Consider the following 17,116-nt stretch of genomic DNA (forward strand, 5'->3'; position numbering starts at 1 on the left):
AGGTTTGAAAGTGTAGTCTTGTTATTGCTGCATGACTTCAAGTCTTTCTGTTGACAAGAAGATTCCCTCACAGCCCTTAATATACGTTTTTACAACTTTTCCACATCCACTATGCTTTTAAATGCAAGTGCAGTGAACAACTGAATTCATAAATTTCCCTCTTCTTGTATAAGAGGAGACTTTTTCTTGATCAGTGGGAGGATTTAGTATGACTTTCACTTCTTTTATATGCTTTCTTCTGATCAGTTACTCAGTTCGGGCAAAGGGAAAAAATGATTCAACTTGTCCAAAGTCCTTTTCATGTGGAAATCTTACTGACCTGAGCTTTCCTTTCTCTCTTTCCACACAACCTGATTGTGGAATAATGTTCTTATCTGGCTGTGATGCTAAACCATATCCAAGAATCCAATTGCTTCCTGGAGGAGATTTGTACTATGCTTTAGGAATTATGTATAATTATACAGTTTGGCTAGGGGACCCCATGCTTTATGCCAAGCTGAGGAAACACAAGTGCCAGACTTTTAACAAAACTTTCTCCCTTCCAGAGTCTTCTTCCATTTCTTTCAAAATCTTGACTAATCACAACTTCTTCAAATGCAACATCCCTGGTAGTAACACCCCAAACATTACTCACAAGAAGGACCATTTTTCTGGTTATAAAATGTACAATGGTTGTAAAGGCTTTAGCATATACTACAGGCTTCCTGGAAGTGATGATGAATACGTTCGAGAAGGCAAACTTCCTGCAAACTGTTCACTTATCAGTTTTCCAATTGACTGGCAAACATATGATGTTGATGATGCGTCAAAAATGTTAAGAGCCCGTTTTCTAGTAGATTGGAAACTGTCTGACGATTGCTACCAATGTCACTATGATGGAGGTCAATGCTGGACTGATAAAACCAACAAATTTTATTGTCAAAACGGTAGATTTTTCTAAATAATTAACATGCTCAACGTCCAGTTCATATTTCTTAGTGTCCTTTCTTGTCTTCATATCACATATCTATAATATCACATAACATTTTTCCTATTTTTTCTTTAGATGCAAAAACGACTAGAAGAAAGTTCGGACTGGCTCTGGGATCAGGTAGTTAAATATTCATTAACAGCACTGTCCTTTCTGTCTTTCCTATTACAGAATTTCCATGAATATCATTTGAATTTCTTATTCATTGTGGTAAAATCTCAAAACATTTTACTTAATGATAAAGCATGATAAGACAGGCAAGTACTTTACCTTACACAAAATGATTGGACAGTGGAGTTGAGAGGACACTTTCTTTTTTCTCCCTACTTTCCTAGTATAATTGGGTTTTCCTTTTCCTAAAAAGAAAACACAAATTCTCCATATTTGGCTAGTCCTTTTTTTAGTAGGAAAAGATTTATGACTCTATAAATAGAGTTTCATTCATTCTGACATGTAGCATTCACAATGTAGTCCTAGAGACTTTGAGAGTTTTGTGTAGGGGGAGAAAGTGAGACACAAGTGTTACGTTAACACTTTAGGCTTCGCTATCGCTCATGACTTGGTATAGAGCCGTGTTTTTCATTCCAACCTTTTTAGAACGGATAGGCGCTTGGTACCTGCAAATACACTTTTTAGAATGGTGTGAACCTCTTTGTATTCCGAGTGAATTGTGTGAGGTTATTTCTCTCGATATTTTGTACTTATATTTATACAGTGGATTGCTCATCTCTTCTTGTGGATGTAGGTCGATTGACCGAACCACGTTAAATATTTGTGTCTTTTTTGGTATATTTCTCGTTTGTCTTCTTACTCATGGTCTTTCTACATTTGGTTTGCTAGCTTCCGCGTGACACTGGATTATTTTGGTCCTAACAACAAGTACTTTAGATTACACAACGTACGGATAGTGGAGCTGAGAGGACATTCTTTCACCTTGATATGTTTTCCTTTCTTTCTTTTTTCTGAAAACCTTAACAACTGACTGCATTTTTTGTATTCTCTGACGGTGCATGAGTCATGACTTTGTTATTTTCAACAGGTACAGGTTTATTTACTGTTGGACTGTTGATTCTACTCTTCGTCTTCAGAGAAAATATTTTGTGGTATAAGTGCCTCAGATTTTGGGAATCTAATGCTGAGGATCACCAAAATATTGAAGCATTTCTGAAGAACTATGGGTCATACACTCCAAAGAGATACAACTACTCATAGGTCAAAAGGATGACCAGTCGCTTCAAAAACAAACTAGGTCAAGGTGGATATGGTTCTGTATACAAAGGAAGTCTGCAGAATGGAAGTTATGTGGCTGTGAAGGTCCTGAATGGACTTAAAGGCAGTGGTGAAGAATTCATTAACGAGGTGGCAAGTATTAGCAGGACATCACATGTTAACGTCGTGAATCTTGAGGGATTTTGTTTTGAGGGTCACAAAAGAGCTCTCATTTATGAATTCATGCCAAATGGATCTCTTAAAAAATTTATCTATGAGGAAAGATCCGACAGTGTTCGCCAATTGGTTTGGCCAATACTGTACAAAATCGCACTAGGCATTGCTCGAGGATTGGAGTACTTGCATCGTGGATGTAACACTCGGATTTTGCATTTCGATATAAAGCCTCATAATATCCTACTTGATGAAGATTTTTGTCCTAAGATCTCTGATTTTGGTCTTGCCAAACTGTGCATGAAACAGGAGAGTATCGTGTCAATGTTAGGTCCACGAGGGACTATCGGCTATATTGCTCCAGAAATTGTTTGCAGAAACTTGGGAGGTGTCTCTCACAAGTCTGATGTCTATAGCTATGGAATGATGGTCCTAGAGATGGTTGGAGGAAGAAAAAATGTTGATGTTGGAGTTGATCGCACGAGTGAAATCTACTTTCCACATTGGCTCTATCAGCGAATTGAACTAGAGGAAGAGCTTCAACTAATCGGGATAATGAATGAAGAGGATAAAGAATGTGCAAGCAAGATGGTGATGGTGAGTTTATGGTGTATACAGACTGATCCCTCAAATCGACCATAAATGAGCAAGGTTGTGGAAATGTTAGAAGGGAAACTAGACTCTTTGCAAATGCCTCCCAAGCCTTACCTATATTCTCCCTCAAGAACAGAGGTAGATTCATCAGTACTAGAACTGGCCTAGTCTTTTTCTGTTCTTACCTATAGTTAATGAAGATTTCAATTTGTGTTGCCCTTATCTTTAGTCATCAGGGATGTAAAATTGTTACATGTATATAGAAAGGATCTAATGAATTTACATAGTCAAAATGCAAAGTATCCCAGATTTCCTTGACAAAAAAGAAGGAAAGAGAAGTTCAAAAAGAACTCTCAAGACTCTTAATCTTGGTTTCTGAGAAATTTCCAAATCCACTAGGTTGACTGGAAAATAATAATCACAAAAAATAATTCCGCTGAAAAATTAATTGAATATCTAGTCTTCCTTTTCTTGAGGTAGGTATTTTTTTTTGTTTGAGCATAGGATAATTCCATATGGCTTTTAGTCTTCTTCTTTTGTTTGCTTCCTCGATTATTGGACTTCCTCTTTCTTTGCTTCCTCAATTATTAGTATTTTGTAATGATTTCTTCATCTCCATTATTTCTTTTTAGCTCAACTTAGATATGCTTTTCTTTGAGTCGAGGTTCTATCGAAAACAACCTCCCTACCTTCCAAGGTAGGGGTAAGGTCTAAGTACATTGTACCTCCCTAGACCCCATTTGTGAGATTACACTGGGCATGTTGTTGTCGTTCTTTTGCTTGTTTCCTTAATCATGATTCATGTAGTCTTCAGCTTTTGGTATCTGATTTCATCTATGGTTTACTGTGTTTAGGTGACCGCAGTTCCTTGCATATATACTCTGCACTGCTTTACTATTAGTTGTCATATTTCTCCTTTATTTACTGCTTTGATTTGCTTGAATCGATGGTCTTTCGAAAACATCCTCGCTACCCTGGAGAGGTAGTGTTAAGGTCTGCGTACACACTCTACCCTCCAAGACCTCACTTTGTGGGATTTCACTGGATTTGTTGTTGTTTATTTTTTATTTCCTTAATCATGATTTTTTCAATTGCAACACTAGTGTCTTAAAATCTTCTTTTGGTATTTTCTCTCTTTTGTTTGAAACTCTCTCTCTCTCACTCTCTCCATAGAAAGTGGCTTTTGTGTGGTTGACACAGGAAATACTAACAAGAGTAACCATAATAATAATAAATTTACTATTCATACATTGGCATAATGTATATATAGCACCTGATAGCCTTCAATCAAAATGATTTGCTCTGCATTCATTTTTTATGCAGCAGCAAAGACATGAAGGATGATGCACCGAAGTTCGACTAAGTCATTGAAAGGGAGTCTACTTTTTGGTTATAAATCCGTAAAGCAGAAGGTAACTCAAACTAGTTTGGAATTGAAACATACTTGATTGCTATATGTACACTTGATACAATTAGCTGTTGTCATAGTGAAATAAAACTCAATACTCATTCTACCCAATTTATGTCCAAGTCCTTGAGTTTCATGAGCCATTTTTTTGCATCTTGTGCAACAAAAGGTTTAGACGATGTAGTTTCATTATTTACATCATTAGCTAACAACTCAACTTTCTTCTCTTTGGCAAGGCTTGCTTGTCTGTTAGGATGCCTTACCTTAAGTGACAGAAGACGTGAAACTTCATGCAGACCACCCCATTTTTCTAATGCACGAGCAATATCATAGCGACCTGTAGAAGATAACTTAAAATAATCAGAACTATTTGTGAGGTAAAGAACTAGAGCAACTCTAGGCCTAGGAAACATCGTGTCTTGAGGCACCCAAGTGGGATCAGGTGTCCGATTATCCCAAGGTCAACCACCATTGTGGTCCGGGACTATCGAACTTCCTCAAGATGAGTTACTTGTTCAAAACATGTACTCCCTCAGTCCTAATTCACGTGACACTCTTTCCTTTTTAGTCGGTCCAAAAAATGACATCTTTCTATATTTAGTAACAGTTTTCTCATTTACTCTTACCACAAAAAAATTTATACCTTATTTTAGACCACAAGTTTTAAAAGTCTTCTTTTTTCTCTTAAAACTTCTTGCCCGGTCAAACACTACACAGAAAGTAGTACCATAACCAAAACTTTGGAACCCTATGACGTTTGGTACTCGTCAAAGTTTCAGAGTGATGTAGTTTGTAAGTTGGCTGCTAGATAGGAACAATGGTTAATTTTTTCTTGTATAAATTCAGAAATTTTCATGTTCAATGATAGGCTGGATACTTCAATTCAGTTTTAAGAGAGTTTATGTTTTAACAGACCCACGGAAGTAAGATTTAACCATTGCACCTATATGCACAACACTAGTTTAACTTTTATTTAACTTAGAGTTAATAGTAAAAAATACACCTAAAGTATCCGAATTTTCAAGTTTCATACCTGAACTATCAGGTCTTGCGAGTTTCCTACCTGAACTGTGATGAACTATTTATCAGAACACACTACTGAAATATCATGATCATTCATGTAGGAAAAGGGGGCAATTGATAGTTGAGGTGTATTTTGATAAATTGATGGTGATAGTTTAGGTATGAAACTCGAAAAATCGGGACACTTAAAGCGTGTTTTTGACCCTTCACTCTTATTTCTTCCATTTTTGTTGGGCGGTGAGAGGGGAGGGGAGTAAATTATACCAGAAAGGAATAAAACCTTGTAATCTAGTTACATACCTGCACGTTCAAAGGATTTTCTACTAGGCATATACAATGGATCCATTCCCCAGTTCTTCTGGAAGCGACTGATCTGAGAAATTGCAGATTCATTTCCAAGCTTAATCAAAATAGTCAAGAAAATATGAAATGCAATAAGAAGATTGGTTAAATCTCTTAGAAGTGGAACTCAATTTTTTCCCGTATTGATCAGTATCTTATGCTGGTTTCTTTTTTGCATGTATTCGTAGTTTTTGCAAGAAATGGGAAGTTGATAATATGTACGAAAAACTGTTAACTAACCTCCTCTTGTAAATTTTCCAAGCTATCCCAATAACCTTTTGGTTTGCGGTGTTTGTAAGCAAGAGATAGATTCATCAATGAAGAAATTCTTCTAAAACCCCCCATACGTGTAATCGCCTTTTCAATATCCACTCTTCCATGTTTCCTGAGTTGCTTTCTCATAGGCATAAATCCTTCCTGTCCATGTTCAGAGATAAAAACCAAGAGCTCAGCTTTGAGAACTTCAATATCCCTCTGTAACCCTGGAACTTTCGGCCTTTGTCTAGGTGAATGTAAACTACAACTGTCTGAATTCTGCCCAGCTGGCCTATCATAATAAACAGATGAATCCTTCATTGATGAACTAACCAATACCTCTCGGAATTCATCATGGTTAAATTTCTCAAGAGGTTTCTCAGTCTCTCTTTCCTCAATGTAATCTCGGATTGCACATAAGTTAGAGGGAAGGTCCTCATATATGACCTGAAAATGTTACAAATTTCTGAAAATCAAGAGAATCAATGTAAGAAAATGACAGAATAAAAGCACATGAGGCATTCTAATTTGTAATATTTTCTGCAGATTTATTGTCTTCACATCCATTACTTTACATGGTATCAGAGCAAGACCTATTCCAATTCTCATTTTCGATGTTGGACCCCCATATTAAATTGCCCATGTACACGATGTCTACTACTGGATGTGAGGGGGGAGTCCCACATCGGCTCTTAAAGGGATGGGTGGTCTCTTTATATAGTTTGGACAATCCTCACCTCTAAGCTAGTTTCAAGGTTGAGTTAAGATAGGTAATAGGAAGTGCTCCAACCTTGCAATTCAACACCCATGCTAAAGCCTCTATATTTGTAACTCTGCTCTATGTGTTAAATGAAAAACGAAAAGGCAACATTTAATATCGAATACCACAAGGGATGTTAGCGTTATGAAGCAAAACCTGACAAGAGATTGAAATTTTCCCTCTGCAACTCTGTCAAAACTTGACTACTTGAGTCTAGGTAAATTCAGACTACAAACAATTCAATACAAGTTCGTTCTTCTTTTCATCGATTTTCAGACAAAAAACTTCCCTCTAAATCTGTCATACGAACATAGGAAAATAAATTTTGATGTTAAGTGGATGATGAAGAGAGAAGACATGGATACAAACCTCTTCCATAATTGCTTCAGAAAGAAATGAATTCTTGTGCATTTTTGATTCCACACTGTACTTCAATAGAGTATGATGACTGCCTAATTGCTCTAAGATCCATTTTCCTTGAAAAGAATTGAAATCTCCTTCCACCTGCTCAAAGCTAATTTCTTGTTCTATATGTTCAGATAAGTCAAGGACGACACGTGCATGGAGTACCATGTATAGAAGACCCTTGCATCCTTCCTGGAAATGGACAAGTAGAAGCATCACCTAATATTTGAGAAACATATCTCGTTGCAATACACAACATCTTGATTTCACAGTTGTTACCAAGAAAAAGGTAAAGTTGACCATTGTATCTCAATTTCTGTCATTTAAATCAAATGCAACTCACCTGAAGAATGCGAACTTTGTTGTTGTCTCGTGATAAGATCTTACTGATCGCTAAATTTGGAACTATCCTGCAATAATTTGGGATGAATGACCATTAGTATGATGACCAAGCCAGAGATTATATAAGAAAGCCCTCAAAACTTACTCAGGAAGACTTTCATAAGCAGTCAAAACATTCCATACTTCACGAACTGGAGCTTTTACTGTAATACTAGCAACAACACAACGATGAACACCTCCATTTTCCTTCACCCAAAATCAATTTATCAAAGGGAATACCAAAACAATACGGCTTCACAGGAAAAGGTATGTCATAGTATACAGTCTATTAGTTACCAGTAGACCATCAAATCTTCGGAGATGGACTTCATCCACCACGCATGGCTTGTCAAGTCTGCAAGTTTTCCCAAATATTCCCCAACTATTACTCACATCACTTGTAGCTGGTGTCGATGGGCCAAAAGTGGCTTTGACAAACTTGTCCTTTAAGTGTTCACCGGAAGATTTATTTTCGAGGGATATGACATGATCAATATCTCTCTTAGTGGAAATAAGGTAAGAACCAGGCTCCTCTTTGGTATCAGCACAAGTGACAGAAACACTTTGATCACCTTGATAACTGTTTTCAGCTCTACAGGACAATGCTTGAAGATTTACTGGGAGGTCTGACCTTATAATCCTCTCCAAGAAAATGGCAGGAAAGTTAAACCTTGGTATGACACTAACTTCATAACTTAGTATAGCTGTTGAAGACCTGAAAAGAAAACTAGGGAAATGAGAAACCAAGGAATAACTATGATTACATGTAGAAATTGTTGTGACCGAAATAAACAAGTGTCATGAGGAAGCTAGTAATGCAATCCTCAAAAGATGATAAATATAACAAAAGAGACACAATAATTTCATGTTGTTCGGTCAATCGACCTACATCCACAGGTAGAGATGAGCTAAAAGATAGTAAAATATATGGAGAAAAATAACCTCACAAAATTCACTCAGGACAAAAAGCGGTTCACCCAAGTGGCAGCGTAACACTTGTGTCTCACAACTGCTCAGGACTCTCAAAGTCCTTAGGACTACATTGTGGATACTACCAAGTTAGAAGGCATGAACCTCAATTTATACAGTCTAAGACCTTTTCCTATAAGAGAAAGGATTAGCCAAATATGAAAGATAGAATACTAAGCAAGGGGCTAAAAAATTTAACAGGTGAAACGAGGCCTTACTTCAAAAGAGTACAACTCTCAATTCAGCACAAGGCTTTTGTTTCTGAAGAGCAAATTCTAATCGTTGAAGTCTAGTTTCGAACTCTTCAAACCGTTTGAAAATTGGTAGTGGCAAATAAAACCCAAAGGAAGAGCCAAAGCAATTAATTTGAGGCCAATCCTCTCATAATCTGCCATATTAACCCTACCTCATTTTCTGGAGAAAAAATGCATTTGCAGGTCTCTACATTACTCTTGAAGACAACATAAAAGGTAAATTAGGAAAAGCAAAGTACTGTCTGCTCCAATAAAGATTGTACCTTGTTCCAACTCTCACAGACCATTTGCCTTCAAACTTCTTGAAGTCACCGTCAACCATAGAGAAATGGAGTTCGCGAACATTATCCTAAATTTGTAAAAGAGCAATGTAAAACACAGGTCTTGGTTTAGACATGCATGGACTGTAGCCATCAAGACTAATAGTACAGATTTCATATGCTTACCGAGTTAATGAATTCTTGGAGATCCAATACAACGCGAGCTTCTATGTGCCAATAGAGAGATCGTTGGATACCTCTTTGCTCCAACCAAATACGTCCAGGACGTGGACAAGGGATTCTCCTACTGTGATTAACAAGCGATTCATGCATCAGAGTGTAGTGCACAGTATATTCCTAAACCATGTGGTGCACAGTATATTCCTAAACCATCATGCACAAATATATGCAATACGAATATCACGACGATATGACAGACAGAAAACTTCAAGATAATATGGATATCCATCTCTACTGTTAGCACTGAATGTGTTTATTCCCAAATTGTACCAGAAGGCCAAAGGGCAAAGACAGACTCTCATTGCAGTGAGTCGTAGGCATGTCTCAGACTCCAGTGAATGGCTCACAACTCATAGAGGATTATAAGTTCAAAGTATGAACTTCACAGAAAACAAAATGTAGAGTTTGCCCCAGCTTGTCTACACTTGTCTATTCCACTAGGTATCTACTAGCTCCCCACTAGTATAGATATCAGGTAACACTGTCTATCAATTCTATAGGAAGAAATCACGTAACATTTTTTTTGCCTCTGTAGTAATTTAGCGTAAGACCTCACGGTTCTCCTCCCACATTATTAACCTCTAGGTCACACCCCTCAATAACAAGGGTGAAGGTAGAGTGTAGGATGTTGGTTTTGCCAAAATCAGTAGTTTTGATTCAAATCTTGTATTTATTTTAAGAAATACATTTATTATATAAAAAGTCATAATACATAAACATACACTCAAATTTGTCCTTAACTGACAAGTAAACACTATAACTTTGAGAGTGTACATCTAGACATCTTAATCAGTGGCGGAGCCAGGATTTTTACTAAGGGGTACAAAATATGAATAAGTAAACACACAAAGAAGCCGAAACGAATTCAACATCTACAATATATACATAAAAAAATAATTTTAATCGTGCATCGTGCATAAATAGTATAATTTTCTGTTAAATAGGGTTCCTCAGCCCTACCTGGCTTTGCCCCTGACATCAACTTGGTTTCATCTGACAATTAAACACTCCAATTTCCCCCCTTGTGTCTCATAAACAACCGATGCTGACATGACATATATATTTTGGAGATGTATAGATGATCATTTTGTAAGTTGGAATGTTCAACTGACACCGTAAAAATAAGTTGAGGTGTCTATTTATGCACTATTGAAGCTAGATTTCTTACTTGCCCAACTGAGGCCAAGTTTAACTGTTTGTTCATGTAGAAACTATTAATTTAGAATTCAATAACTCAAAAGGACTAAAATCCCTAACTCATAAGCTTCAAATCCTCGCTCCACTCGATAATACAAGTATCACTTCTTAACAAAAGGAGAAAAGTAATTATACATTGCTTGCTGCTATTACCTGCTAACGAGATTTGGTACAAAATCAGCAAGCCTTTCATAATCAGTAAGAGCATTCCATACAGAATCAACATCAGCATTCACCAAAATCTCAGCTTTAATCTTTCTTTCTCTCCACGAAACAACTTCCACTTCACATCCAACATTTTTCTCTACTCCCATTGCAGCAATATTATACCTTTTACTATCATTCTTCGAAACGAATTTAACGTATTCGGATGATGAGAAACTCGATTTCCATGAACAAATTGATGAAAAATTCTTCTTGTTTTCATAGTTTTTTGGTCCGATTATGAAATGGAAACGCAGAGAATGCATAGAGTGAAGTGAAGTGAAAGTGAAGAATTTGGGTTAGTTTAGTTTATATTAGTTTGATTTAAAATTGGAAATTATTTGCAGAAGAGTGGTTATTTTCTGTTATATATTTGATTGATTGACAGTTAATTCTTGACCACATATGTGTTTGGATAAAGGGGACCAGAATGAGTGGTCACAAAAGCTTATAAATTTAATTTAATTTATCTTTCGTGTGTATGATTACTTTTTGATTTACGATTATTTCATCTTTTATGCTGCATAAAATAATGTATATAAATTCTTTCATAATTTATATATGTATTATTTATGTGAATTTTTAAATTATCAACCACATGTCGTATTACTTTTATACATGAATAACTTATTTCATATCTACCTACGAAATATTGTATAAGTTATATGGAGATTAATACATGAATAACTTGTTTTTTATTCAGCTACCAAAAAATCTCTACATGTACAACTAATCCCTACATAACCAATACTTGTGTAAAATAATGCATAGATTGACTCATAATTAATCCTTACATTACTAATATCTGCATAATTCTAACAAGCTATCAAACAATCCTAAGTGCTAATAATTAAATTTCAAATTTAATGTGTATATTATTTAATAAATTTTTTAAATGTATAATTATTCCACCTTCTACCATTAATTACAATTTCTAACTGATATGTTTAGGATCATAAGATTAAAAAATATTTTGGTACATTCTAAATATCTTCCATAGGACTTGTTACTTTCAAATTTCAACAAACAAAAAAAAATCACAAATCACAACTAGAACACGTATAACATCATACTCTAAAGTCCAAATATCTAGCAAAAACAATTCAAACCTCCAAGTTTCTATCAAAATCAATCTCAAATCACCAAAGCTCTAACATATTTACCAAACGTATTGAAATGTCTAATAAGAAAAAATATTACAAAAGTTGTAACAATTACAACAACATACTCCCACATAGTGGAGTGTGTTGAGGATACGCAGACGTTACACCTACCTTGGAGAAGAGGTCAAATTGTTAGCTTCTACCATAAAGTAATGACTCCGAACTATAAGGCAATAAGCTCAATAAGCCAAATGTTAATAACTTTGTCATGCATTTCTACCCCACAAAGATAGGGCTAAAATCTGCATACATCCTACTTTCTTGAGAACCTCACTTGTGGAATTATAAAGGCGTTAAATGAAGCTTTGATAAATGTGATTCCCCCGCATTGTTAGTCCTGATCGTACCATACACCACTTCAAATGGATTTCTTATTTGGTTTTATGAAACGGGTGACTAAACATAAACGCCGGATACAGGCCTAGATCATTTGCAAAAACAGATTTTGGGTGCTAATTTTTATAAGCTATGTGTAGCTTCCCAATTAGTAGATAGTTCCTTTTCCCCAAATCAATGAAGGAGCATACTTAAGTTGATTCTTCCGCCCAAAAGTTGGTCAATTCCAGCTGTAAAAGTTGAAAATAGGAGGGATAACCAAGACCCTCAAGTCACAAAGGCGTTAAATGAAGCTCGAGTAGATTACCTTTCTAACAAGTTATGCATGAAGAAATATCTATGCTCCACGGGAACATTACAAGAATCAATGTAGACTTGTTTCAATTACGCTCATATCATTTTGAATGCGTTTCTTCTTTTAATTTCGCTTTCTGAGAAATTTCCAAGTCCAGTAACAACATAGAAGTTGCGTATAGTTGAAGGCAGAGACTTTTCAATGAAAGAAAGTGAAAATGACCCCTTAGTTGCTTTAGTCACTGCAGAATTTCCAAATTCCAAGTTATATATGTAAATATTAAACACATATTATATGAATCGTTGTTGCTCGTGTTGTTGTTTTTTTCTTCTTTTAAACAAAAGGGGTCGTCATGGATTTAGTTTCTTGGTTTCTCGTCTTCATTTTGTTTCATCAGAGGGGTTTTGATTCAGTTCAAGGACAGAACACACCTTATTCAAACTGTCCTCAAGAATTCCAATGTGGAAGTTCGGAAATCCTGAGCTTTCCTTTCTACAAACCCAATCAACCTGATTGTGGATTGTGCAAAGTTGATTGTGATACTGCTCCACATCCGGTGATTGAATTGGACGGAGTGAAGTATCAAGTTGTTGAAAGACAGAATGTTTTTGTCACAATTAAGGATCCTATTCTTGAAAATTTCTTAAAGAAAAAGAGTTGTCGATCTTTTGATAGAAATCTATCTCTCCCAATATCTCCTATAATCACCTATAGAATCTCCCCCTTCCTCACCTTGTTTAAATGCAATACTAGCAATGGTTTCTCTTACGATGGCTTTCAGAGATACAATGGTTGCGAAAGTTTCACATTATACTATAACCATTCGTCTGTTTCTTCTGTAGGAACTAATCTTCCTACTAAATGTTCAATGATTCAATTGCCTATGGTGTCAGTTTATGAATCAAAATCGAACAACAGTGACTTGTTCGATATGTTAGCTGCTGATGTTTCTCTAGGATGGACTATATCTAATAAGTGTAATCAGTGTTATTCTATCGGAGGACGGTGTCAAGTTGATAGTAACAACAAATTTCTTTGTTCTGCTGATGAAGGCAAAGGTATTCCAAGAAGTAAAATAACCTGATTCCTTCATATAGTACTCTTTATTTATTCGTTTTTGTGTTGCAGGAACATCGAAAAAGCACCATCTTCGCAGAACATGGATCGTCGTTTTAGCCACAGGTAACTACACCACCTTTTTTCTATACCCTTATTTTTCCCCTTTTGCTCTTTCAAATTTCTCTTGTGTAAAATTGTACTAGTTGCATTGTCCCGAATAGAGACTCTTCACGGTGTATGACTTCATTTTTCTCTGTATAGTTGCAGTTCTCTCTTGCATTGGAATCTTGATTTTGCTATTCTGCTTCAGAAAAAAGATTTTCTGGCAAAAGTACCTCAGGTTTTGGGAATCTGAAGCTGAGGATCATCGAAATATTAAAGCATTTCTCAAGAACTACGGGCCATATGCTCCGAAGAGATATAGCTATTCAGACATCAGAAGGATGACTAGTACCTTCAAAAACAAACTAGGCCAAGGAGGATATGGTTATGTATACAAAGGAAGTTTGCATAATGGAAGTCCTGTTGCTGTGAAGGTTCTGAATGGACTAAAAGGCAGTGGTGAAGAATTTATTAACGAGGTGGCAAGTATTAGCAGGACATCACATGTTAACATCGTGAGCCTCGTGGGATTTTGCTTTGAGGGTCGAAAAAGAGCTCTCATTTATGAATTCATGCCAAATGGATCTCTAGAAAAGTTTATCTATGAGGAAAGATCAGACAGAGTTCGCCAACTGGATTGGTTAGTACTGTATAAAACTGCACTAGGCATTGCTCGAGGATTGGAGTACTTGCATCGTGGTTGTAACACTCGGATATTACATTTTGATATAAAGCCTCATAACATACTTCTTGATGAAGATTTTTGTCCTAAGATATCTGACTTTGGCCTTGCCAAACTCTGCATAAAAAAGGAAAGCATAGTGTCAATGTTAGATGCACGAGGGACTATCGGTTATATTGCTCCAGAAATTATTTGTAGAAACTTGGGAGGTGTCTCACACAAGTCTGATGTCTATAGCTATGGAATGATGGTCTTAGAGATGGTTGGAGGAAGGAAAAATGTTGATGAGAGACTTGATCGTACGAGTGAAATCTACTTTCCTGATTGGCTTTATCAACGAATTGAACTAGACGAAGAACTTCAATTAAATGGTATAATGAATGAAGAGGAGAAAGAATGTGCACGAAAGATGGTAATAGCGAGTCTATGGTGCATTCAAACTATTCCTTCAAATCGACCATCTATGACTAAAGTTGTCGAAATGTTAGAAGGCAACCTTAACTCTTTGCAAATTCCTCCAACGCCTTCCCTATATTCTTCCTCAAGAACAGAAATGGATTCATCAGAAGTAAGATTGACCTCATCAGTAGAGAATTGATCTAAGCTTCTCACATTGAGAAAAGTTCCCGTTCAACTCGTCTCTAACTCCACGAGGTAAGGGTAAGATGATTTGAGTACTATGTCACTTTACCCTCTTCACACTCCACTTTTATGATTAAACTCGTATGATATTGTTGTTGTTCTTGCAAAAATTTTTCATTGTGTTTTGAATAGTTGCTTCTTTAGTCTTACTTTGTTAGAAACATCTAAATCCACTGAGCTTCAAAAAAAAAAAATTGTGTCAGATTGACTTCTTTTTTTTGCCTTTTCTTATAAATAAGATTGACTGGAAAATAATGATCACAAAAGGCAAGACTAAATAAAATATGGCTTAGTTTTCTTCTTTTTGGAGGTTGGAATTTTTTTGTTTGAGCATGGGATAATTCTATATGACTTAGTCTTCTTCTTTTGTTTGCTTCTTAATCATGATTTCTCAAATGCAACAATAGTATCACTAACCAAAATACAAGGGAAAGAGAATCAATTATTGGGAAAAAATTTACTCACACTTGGTACAATAACATATTTAATATAATTTCATAAGTGGAGTCTGAAAAAAGTAGCATATACACAGATCTTACCCATGTCTTTGTGGGGAAGAGAGGATTTGTTTTCGAAAGACACTCGACTCTTTTTTCTCAAAAATAAAAATATATCATGAAGTCATATCGATTTGTTATCATTTGTATGTTATAGTTCTGAAATGTAATTTTTTAAAACCTTTATTTGTACCTCTATAATCGTGACGATTTGGTATGGTTTGTAAGTAATCCAATAGGACAATTACGTTAAATATAGCATGAACTCATATCTTTTTGCTCTTTTTTTTTTCCTTATGTGCCTATAGTTTTGAAATCATGACAATCCGATGCAGTTTCTATGTAATCTGGCTTGTAAGACATCTAGGTTGAATATAGCATTAGGTCATATCAATCTGTCATGACTTATACGCTACAGTTCACCTATTCGGGTTCCTCTAGCTAGCTCACTTGATCATCGTTGTTGGTTCAACTTAAAAGTATTTTGATCCATATATTTTTCGTTAAACTTAAAAGGTCATTTTCAAAACTCATGATAATTTATGTTTCAAATTTAAGCTATTTATGAAAATTTCTAAATTTAAATAGCAATATAAAAGTTCACTTTTGTGCAAATCACTCCAATTTACAAGATTTCAGGCCCAAATCAAAGTCCAAAGTTGGCTTAGGTAATACAATTGGGCTAACTGAGGCCCATTATGAAGTAAAACTTTTTAATAAAGGGAAATTTACATAAATGTACTACATTAAAAAAATATTTACCATTTATAACAATAATATTTTTTTTCACTGAACACTTATAATACAATTATAATACAATTTTAATACATATTAGCGAGAATAATTTATAAAACTCATATAATACAAGTTTTATTCATGGATAATATATTTATCACATACTTTAATACACTTATAATACATTGTGTCAATTTCTTACCAAACAAGTATAATATATTTTAAAACACTTATAATACATTTATATTGCATGCATAATTCACTTTTAATAAATGACAGATATATCATAATATTACTATATATTGCTATAAATGATAATAAATAAAAAGTATCTCTAAAATCAGTAATTATTTATTAAAACGTATTTTTTTCTAATATTTTTTCCTTTAATAAATGTATCAAAATCTTAAATGACTAATAAAAAGAGGAAAAATTACCAAATTACACACATTATATTTGTATATTTTTAACTATTCCCTACTATTTGTAAAAATTTCAAAAATCCCCCTTTTGATACATAGGAATGATAATGATACATCGCGATTTGATACATAAGTCTTTTTCATGATATATCGCTAGTTGATACAAATCAAATACAAAATGTATCGGTAAAAATAAGTTTTGCTGTTATTTTTGTTGTGTTCATGATATATTAGTTGTTATAAGCTGATTCATAAGTTTTATTGATATTATAATATTTGGTTTGTATCAACTAGCGATGTATCATGAAAATGACTTATATATAAAATCTCGATGTATCAGCATCATTCGTATATGTCAGAAATCTGGGAAAAAAAAGAAAATTCAGATAATTACTAAAAAAAATCAAAAAAAATTATAATTAAACTTTTTTACTATAGAATTTAAGCAAAATACCCATAAAAAGAACCAAAGGTAGGGATGACAAACGATATGATGCGATTGCAGAGCAAATCTGTGTGAAAAAGAGTGTAGTTAACT

General features: G+C 35.0%; 2 protein-coding genes and 1 pseudogene across 5 annotated transcripts; 2 read left to right on the plus strand and 1 right to left on the minus strand.

Annotated features, from left to right (window-relative positions):
* Window positions 1–101: 101 nt before the first annotated feature.
* LOC129879940 (rust resistance kinase Lr10-like) lies at window positions 102–4,376 on the plus strand (annotated as a pseudogene).
* On the minus strand, window positions 4,374–10,982 carry LOC129879937 (uncharacterized). Of its 2 annotated transcripts, XM_055953693.1 has the most exons (11): window positions 10,595–10,982; window positions 9,191–9,311; window positions 9,008–9,093; window positions 7,819–8,236; window positions 7,628–7,728; window positions 7,484–7,550; window positions 7,105–7,332; window positions 6,315–6,422; window positions 5,961–6,137; window positions 5,679–5,751; window positions 4,374–4,692 (listed from the first exon to the last, which is right to left on the minus strand). In XM_055953693.1, exons 1-11 carry the CDS (start codon window positions 10,909–10,911, stop codon window positions 4,454–4,456), a joined length of 1,935 nt encoding a protein of 644 aa, XP_055809668.1. In that variant the 5' UTR covers window positions 10,912–10,982; the 3' UTR covers window positions 4,374–4,453. The 2 variants fall into 2 exon arrangements, with proteins under 2 accessions (XP_055809668.1, XP_055809667.1); XM_055953692.1 differs by having other exon boundaries at window positions 5,961–6,422.
* Window positions 7,293–15,941, plus strand: LOC129879939 (rust resistance kinase Lr10-like). 3 transcript variants are annotated; one of them, XM_055953696.1, is made up of 4 exons: window positions 7,293–7,429; window positions 13,282–13,497; window positions 13,568–13,621; window positions 13,760–15,939. In XM_055953696.1, exons 2-4 carry the CDS (start codon window positions 13,308–13,310, stop codon window positions 14,878–14,880), a joined length of 1,365 nt encoding a protein of 454 aa, XP_055809671.1. In that variant the 5' UTR covers window positions 7,293–7,429; window positions 13,282–13,307; the 3' UTR covers window positions 14,881–15,939. The 3 variants fall into 3 exon arrangements, with proteins under 3 accessions (XP_055809671.1, XP_055809670.1, XP_055809669.1); XM_055953695.1 differs by lacking the exon at window positions 7,293–7,429 and having other exon boundaries at window positions 12,746–13,497; window positions 13,766–15,941; XM_055953694.1 differs by lacking the exon at window positions 7,293–7,429 and having other exon boundaries at window positions 12,746–13,497; window positions 13,760–15,940.
* The last annotated feature ends 1,175 nt before the right edge of the window (window positions 15,942–17,116 follow it).

The sequence above is a fragment of the Solanum dulcamara genome, chromosome 2 (genome assembly GCF_947179165.1).
Source record: "Solanum dulcamara chromosome 2, daSolDulc1.2, whole genome shotgun sequence".
Lineage (NCBI taxonomy): Eukaryota > Viridiplantae > Streptophyta > Magnoliopsida > Solanales > Solanaceae > Solanum > Solanum dulcamara.

Bases quoted from the DNA above. Each gene is read 5' to 3' on its own strand.
- LOC129879937 (XM_055953692.1), bottom strand. From the start codon at position 10,911: ATGCATTCTCTGCGTTTCCATTTCATAATCGGACCAAAAAACTATGAA. The intron at 7,729-7,818 runs GTAACTAATAGA...TTTTGGGTGAAG, and splicing joins GAAGATTTGATGGTCTACTG to GAAAATGGAGGTGTTCATCG. The intron at 7,333-7,483 runs GTGAGTTGCATT...GTCCATTTCCAG, and splicing joins ACAAAGTTCGCATTCTTCAG to GAAGGATGCAAGGGTCTTCT.
- LOC129879939 (XM_055953694.1), top strand. From the start codon at position 12,792: ATGGATTTAGTTTCTTGGTTTCTCGTCTTCATTTTGTTTCATCAGAGG. The intron at 13,498-13,567 runs GTATTCCAAGAA...TTTGTGTTGCAG, and splicing joins TTCTGCTGATGAAGGCAAAG to GAACATCGAAAAAGCACCAT. The intron at 13,622-13,759 runs GTAACTACACCA...TTCTCTGTATAG, and splicing joins GATCGTCGTTTTAGCCACAG to TTGCAGTTCTCTCTTGCATT.